The sequence below is a fragment of the Bombus huntii genome, chromosome 10 (assembly GCF_024542735.1).
Source record: "Bombus huntii isolate Logan2020A chromosome 10, iyBomHunt1.1, whole genome shotgun sequence".
NCBI lineage: Eukaryota > Metazoa > Arthropoda > Insecta > Hymenoptera > Apidae > Bombus > Bombus huntii.
The window spans coordinates 11,757,103-11,764,806 of record NC_066247.1 but is presented as its reverse complement, the minus strand read 5'-3'; the positions used below and the strand labels follow the sequence as shown (position 1 = coordinate 11,764,806).

The 7,704-nt window shown below is 35.5% G+C and overlaps 1 protein-coding gene across 1 annotated transcript; it reads right to left on the bottom strand.

The window, feature by feature from the left end:
• Positions 1-211: 211 nt before the first annotated feature.
• LOC126870567 (protein phosphatase 1 regulatory subunit 3C-B) lies at positions 212-2,011 on the bottom strand. Its single transcript, XM_050628384.1, has 3 exons — positions 1,781-2,011; positions 524-1,036; positions 212-253 (listed from the first exon to the last, which is right to left on the bottom strand). Exons 1-3 carry the CDS (start codon positions 2,009-2,011, stop codon positions 212-214), a joined length of 786 nt encoding a protein of 261 aa, XP_050484341.1.
• Between the last annotated feature and the right edge of the window lie 5,693 nt (positions 2,012-7,704).

Genomic DNA, 7,704 nt, shown 5'->3' with positions numbered 1-7,704 from the left:
CGCGAACTCACTCCACGTACGCACGTTCACCCTAGTCGCGTCTGTGATTCGAGATATGCTGTCTCGCATGCCGTTGCTCGAGAAGCCCTCGCAGGTTGTCGTCAGGATATCGTACCGTTTGGCAGGTGCTCGTGGCTGCGACGTGCAAAGTGTTTTTTACATACTATATTCGTTTACTGTAGCTCATGTACTGTTTACATAGTAGAGTGCACTATGGTCTAGTTGTGATACGAGCTATGTACTCTCTAATAGCCTTGAATCATATATTTGTTATAAAGTAATTAATAATATAATAAGTGACATAGGAAAGGAATCTACACTGTTGGCTATAAGTTTTAGAACATTCAAATTGAATGGTTTTTATGAATCTGTTTTATTATGAATCTGTTATTTCATACGTAAAGTACTAAATAAAATAAAATTTTTTAGAATTTACTAATAAACGAAAGTTGTATCTTAATACTTGTGATCGCTAATGTAGATTTACATTTTTATAAAAATTTAAAAAATTAGATATACATACCTCCAATTTTTTGCGGACGATGAAGTTCTTTCCATCGTTGTTGTCCCAGTATTCCTTTCCATCAGTACGATATCGTACACAGAATTCTATCATATTCGATTTTAACGGTAGAGTTAATCGAAAGCGGAAAGTGTCGTATAAGATCAGCGCGGGCGAACCAGGTTGTTCGACGTAGGTGCAATGAACGTCCTCGTGTGTCTTCCAGGAGTCATTGCTCGCCCTGACCACGACTTCCTTGTCATACGCCAGATTACGTACCTTGATGGTACCCACTAGACACTGATCTGTTTCTTTCACTATCACGTTTTCCAGGCTGACATTCTCCTGATCAAGTTTCTGGCGAAAGGCGAGGTAATCGCTAGCTGGCTGGGGGAAAGTTACTTGCCAAGGTGACACGAGTTCTGTAAATTGATCATTCTCAATTTTCGAATTTAAAAATCGTCCAGTTAGTCCAGCCAGGTAAGTGGTACTCCACAGAGGAGGTACGTTGCTGGGCTCCGACATCACTCGAACCTAAAAATCACATAACAGAAGCACATGAAGTATCAGTAGCAGACACGTAGATTTTCCAAAATATAAAATATTGTATCTTCTAAACAATTTGTAATATACATGAATAATATTACTAGAGGAGTAAAGTTAAATTAGCTAACAATAAATTATTAAGTTTCCGCCACTCGAATCGTGAAGATAAAATTTGATTAATGCTTTATTAACGTCGAATGAACAAAACGAGACCGTGTACAAGTTTCATAGTATAAAAAAATATTTTAAAAATTAGGTTGTTAAAATTTTCTCTATTATATTTTATATACAGGGTGGTTGGTAACTGCTGGTACAAGCGGAGAGGGGGTGATTCTACGCGAAAACAGAAGTCGAAAATATAGAATAAAAATTTTTCGTTTGAGGCTTTGTTTTCGAGAAAATCGACTTTGAATTTTCGCTCGGTACGCGTGCACTTTATCACGTCTCGTTATAACGGATCTCGCTATAGATTTTTAAAAAAATTAAAAAAAAAAATTTTTTTTAATTTTTTTCACTCGCTTTCCGCTTGTACCACTAATTACCAACCACCCTGTATATATAATATTAATAAAAATTGGAAAATAATTGGTTTGCAAAGATATAAAAGACAAGAAAATATATATCGCGAGAAAGTTCAAAGACAAGTAGGAAGTCAAGTAAAGCTTGCGTTACAGACAGGATTATTTTATTTCCTTTCACAATTAGTACAAGATAGGAATTAAGAACGAGTACCTGAGTAAGAGGACGGCCACGATCATCGGCAAACACTACCCTCTTCTTCTGCTTATTACTACCGCCATCGTTGCTGTTGCGAATGCTATCTATGGCCAAGGAACCAGATGACAAGCATGGCCTTATTCTAGGTGGCACCGATCTGCTGGCAATCGTCGGTGCTACCAAGGGACTGTACAGAAGCGAGCTGTACACTGGAGGACTATGCCCCAGAAGTAGCTCAGCAGGCATCGCTATGGAACACATTTAGATCTGGAAAAGAATTGTTTGTTCTTTAGAACATTGAAATATTTTCTACTTTGGATTATCTTTTAGAATATTTTTAATTGACCCGATCCGCAAACACATTGCATGATAGCAGATGAAATAAATTAAATGATCTAACTTTTTAAATTTATTTCTACCAAAATTTTTACCGAATATTCGCTCAAGTAAAATACAAAAATGTTTACTGAAAATTTTCACATAAATAACAATTACATCCATTTCTTACTCAACGTTAACAACACGTTATTAAAAATTTCCCTTTCGTATCTACGATCTAAATATGTACGGCACGTGTTAATATCGACTTTCTAAATTAGCATATAACACTCTCTGATAATAGATTACTTGAAAATTAAGATCGTTGTCGTATTCGTTCATCGAAAAGTTTTTCGGTCGCGAGTTGGAGAATGGGATCCAATTTCACATCGCAGAAAGCTTTTGCCGAGCACTCTGTCGAAACTGGAATTCGTGTTGCATGAATGATCAAATCGCCAAATCTTTAATAGCAAGGAACGTGCGCCGTTCACTGCCAAAAATTTCGCCAACAATATTACAAGACCGTGTGTTCGAATCACGTGAATCGTCATGCGTCATGATTTATCAGACAATCTCGTCTAAATCCGAAATTGTTCGACAAATATTTACAGATAGACGTAAGCGAATCTTAGAGAAAGATATAGAAGAAAGGAAACAAAGTTCACCTACCTATCGAAACTGTATCTTGCCTTGCAAAATACTCTACAAAAAAAAGAAAAAAGAAAGAGAGAAAGAAATATCACCGTGTCATGGAATAATTTATAGAATTCGAATTCGAAACTTGCGTTGGTAATCGATTAAAGCCGTCAGTCAGATGCAACATCAAAGATATTCCTTGCTTTCGCTGAATAGCTCAGCTATTTTATTATTGATACTTAATTAATGGAATCGAGATATGATAATTCAGTTGTTTCTATACGAAAGAATAACACAGACTGAAAATTTTATACAACTCCATCACAGTGGAGTATTTTGCGCGACAGGGTAGACACATAGTGGTCATGTTACTCCCGGAGTGGAATTACGACTTTTAAATGTAGCAATAGTCTCTTCTCTCGTCCCTCGAGACTCGCTCTCGAACCAGACTCGACACGTACCAGACCGGAACCAAGCAAGTACGCGTGCACAACTAAGAAGCGTTATAGCAATGTCGTAAATCTGATGTTTCGAGTTTCAACTATATAAACTTATCGCGTCTTGTCTCCTATTTCTATTTCTGGTAAATTTTCTCTATCTCTACCAAATGTCACAACAATAGGGTTATCGTATATCTTCCATTCACGAATACGTTTAATTTCTAGCAGTATCAATAATAATAATAATAATAATAACAATAATAATAATAATAATAATAATAGCAATAATTGCAATTTCTAATATCTTTTTAAGAAATATTACGTAGCCACGATTAATTTGAAGAAAGTGCTAGCAAAGAATTACTGGCAATTGAAATAAAAAGGAAATAATTTAAACGCAATATGACGTACAATATTGTCCACTGGCGTCATAAATAACAAAAGGTCGAGGTTAAAGTATACGTTCCTTAAGCATTGTTTATCATTACGCTAACGAGGCGCCAGGGTCGAGCGCTGTGGTATAAGAAAAGTAACTTTGAAAAAGAAGGGAGAAAAAAGACTGACAATCTCTTATCTCATTTACTGTATATGCCCCACTTGGTGACACTTTCTACAACGGTTGCAACGCGCGTGTTATGATGATTTTTTAATTTTATTTTATTTTTCGTCGATATAAGGCTTATGCCGCAAATATATAAACAACAATATATTTTCAATGTTCCGGGATAAAATTTCCAGTTGTCATTGAGTGTCAAACTCCTATAAATCGTTGCACAATAATTGTTGTTTTGCTGATAACTGATTAATTTAAGAAAAAAAGTTCGTACGGCGTACGAACAGCTAGACGAGAAACTTTCCATATTTAGATTTCATGCGATCTATGCTCTCGACACGACGAAAGTCTCCGTTTATGTAAGAATTTTCGAACAAATAGAATTTCTTGTAATTTACAGTTATCGTGGCTTGCGAAACTATTTGAACAATCCTGAGACGCGATACGATACTTTTACTTCAAGTAATACATCGAAAGATCTAGATACTTTGGAAAACTCGAGATACTTCGACAATGATGTAAAAAGAGGTTGATCTTCGGGAAACATCGACTCGAATTTTAGATCGATGAAATATCTATCTATCTGTTTAATCTTATTATGCATTTATCAAAATTAACTATGTACATGTGTATTTTATTTATTTCAACCTGATGACACAGAAACGTCCAAATTAATTAGAATGATTGCTTCGTTTTCTTTATCACATAGAAGCCGAAATATGGCGATACGAATTTTTCAAGCGCAAAATCTTAATTCTCGCTGATAAACTTGCGTGTCCTCGATACACTAGGGAACCACGTCGCTGTTCTCGATACCGATTGGAAGCGATTACCGCCAATTCCGTAATTACCATTCCGACTACTAAGGAAAAAATCCATAAAAATGCGCGTTGGAGGCGCAACATGTTTTCGTGGCAGATCTGAAACCTATGAAATGCTATTATCGATTTATAGAAGACAACATCACAGACAACAAACATGAAGATTACAGGGAAGATCGATAAGTATACACGAAATATGATGTCTAAAATGCGATGATCAATAACTTTTCAGATCAATATTTTTGATGTAAGTATTTTGCAAGAGAACGCTACAAGGAAATGTAATAAGAAGATCCTTTTGATAATATGTAATTGTTTGGTAAGGTATTGGATTAAAACGATGCTCCCGTATTGAAAACGGAAAAGATTACGTGTCGTGTCTTTCTCTTGTATAGGTCTTTATATTTTTATGATGAAAAAAAATCGTACGCGTTAAATCAGTAATGTTTATAAGGAGTACGTGAAAGATCACAGAATGATGCAACAATTGCGTGAAGTAACTATACGCTCAATGATGAAATATACAGAATTGGTAAAAAATCATCTATTTTTGTAGAAGAAAAAGTAGATGAAAAATACAGGCTCGACTAGATAATAATCGATAGTCATGCTGGAGGCGATGCATCGCATTATAATATTTCATAATTCGCTGTTGGGAGTTTATATTGTAATAAGCGAATTACGTCCAACGTCTCTTAATCCAGTCCAGACAGTCTCTTAGTTTGACTATTTTGTATGTACATTCCTTTTTTCTACCATTGATAAGTATTCCGTGCCTACCACCGGGGTAAACGCCGTTAGACTGGTTTTATATATAAATAGCAATTCGACATGTTCGATCGGATGGCATTAAAAGGTCAGTAAATTTGGACGAATGGTGTTGTCATGAATAAAGTATGTTCACATTTCGTGTCTCGAGAAGGAAAAGTGCGCAGTCGTAATGCTATTTCGGGTAGACCGCGATTAAAATTAGCGTGGCGCATCTTCAAAACGCTACATGCAACGAGACGTGTTCCGCCCTTGGAACAAGTCCAATTGTCTGAATTCTATGATACAGTAGGTACTATGTTAACTGGTTGAGATTCTGCTTCGTTATCTAGCCATTGTTCGCGATTTCTGGGAAATATAACTCCTTCGGTGACTGACCAGATAACGTTTTAACGTCTTACTAGACATTCGTAATAATTTTGTTATCAAATCTTACCAGTAATCTATAAATCTATCTCATCGATAATTTACCAACTGAGAAACGATTTATTATATCGAACATGATACAGCCAAAAAGCCAGTTAGCGAGAACCACGCGCGAGTACATCATGATATACCTTGTAGTGAAAAGTCTAAAAGACAACTAATGTAAACTCAAATGCATTTTCGAGGAAAAGGAAAATACGGTGTTCTATTGACTCTACGAAGTTATTTTATCGACCTATGAATGTATAGCGAATAATACATAGTCGTAAACGGTCTATAGGGTGAGCTACGTGAAAGCTAGCTGTTAGATACACGTGTGTATACAAATGATCTTAGCTTGTGACGTTTGGTCACCGGCTAACGATTGCTTAAAATAACCGTCTAATGGATCGAAAGGAAACCTGAACTATGTTTAACTATGTCTTTTTTACATGTTGTGTTTATTTAGTGTCGTATTTAATCTGAAGAAACTCGAATTGTTCATGTGTAGTCATTGGTTACCAATGCGCTGCTTTTGAACTACAGTGCACTGTGCATGTGTTATTGATCCAGCCGTATTTATCCCACTTAAAGTATATTAAAATGAAAGATGTATATATTATTTGCCAATGAGTTTATACAAATACTTTTGCATAGGAATTAACGATGCAACGACATATAGATTGTCGTTAGAACAAACGAAGAACCACTGCAAGGCATACACGTTTCTCAGTCATTAATATTGATAAAATATTATTTTCAATCCTCTGTGAGAACGATTACGCGGAATTTATATTGAGAGGACGTTATCTAACGAGCCAGCCGATGCAAAAAGTAACGTATTTCAATACGATCGTTTCAGTTATAATGAAACTCGCTTCTATTGTTAATTTGCTATCAATCGGCAGAGATAAAAGAAGGTCGTGGGTTATTGTGAGTCACGTGTGGAATTAGACTACGACTAATCCGATAAAGCTGGGAAGTATACGAGTCCTTGACTTATCATAGGAGACAGGAATTTCATAAAATTATTAAGTCAGAAACATCGGTCACCGATAACATGACCAATGATAAACCCTTTTATGAGATAATTAATCAGCATATAATTACTTAATTAATAAATTGCTAAACAACGTATGAAACGTTTGCAGTTTCAGCAAAATGGCATCAAAATACGTATCTACGAGTTAAAATCGGAAATAACATGAGACTTCTAACGCTGTAACGATATATTTAATAGAATATTGAGACAAAAATGTCTACTGTTTGAAAAACATTGTATGATTCTGTTTATCGGCCTGCAACAAGTTAACGCTCGCCAGATAAAACTTTGACATTAATTCAACTTCATTGTAACGTACTTACTTGACTGTTAATTAACCGAGCCGCCTAATTAATTTGTGTGCAAAATGTTTATACCAGCCTAAGAACTATGTTAATAGTGTCATCAAGCGTTACGTTAACGCAAAGTAATACCGACGCTGATAACGAGAGAAACAATCGAGTAAGCAAATAATTTCTGTTGATAGCAACTTGTTACTTTAACATTTGCATATGTACCCTTTTAATAATATATCGGCGCCAATTATGCAAATCGTCTCGTTGCACAATAGATCGATAACGTGGACCTGAATATACGTAAAGATAGAGAGCGAAAGAAAGGGAGAGGAGGAAAAAGAGGAAAGAATGTACAATGGCGAAACCTTAATGATTCCAGAGAATGGGATCTCTGAGAATGCCTGACCTATGATAATGAGACAACAGCTATATACAAAAACAGAGACTGCTAAAACTGATTATTATTGAAAATACATTCGATATTTGGCCTATCTTTTTGTTACGAATTTTTTCGTCAACATAATAATTTTTTCGTGCATAAGAGAATTCGATAAATTGATTAAAAAAAAGATGCCGCTTTTAAAGATAGAAATTTATAAGAATTGTTTGCTTTTATGAAATGTAAACATTCGATCGGAGGGAAAGATTCTTCGCAACCGG

Bases quoted from the DNA above. Each gene is read 5' to 3' on its own strand.
- LOC126870567 (XM_050628384.1), bottom strand. From the start codon at position 2,011: ATGCCTGCTGAGCTACTTCTGGGGCATAGTCCTCCAGTGTACAGCTCG. The intron at 1,037-1,780 runs GTACTCGTTCTT...TGTGATTTTTAG, and splicing joins GTGGCCGTCCTCTTACTCAG to GTTCGAGTGATGTCGGAGCC. The intron at 254-523 runs GTATGTATATCT...ATATGATTCAAG, and splicing joins TCGTCCGCAAAAAATTGGAG to GCTATTAGAGAGTACATAGC.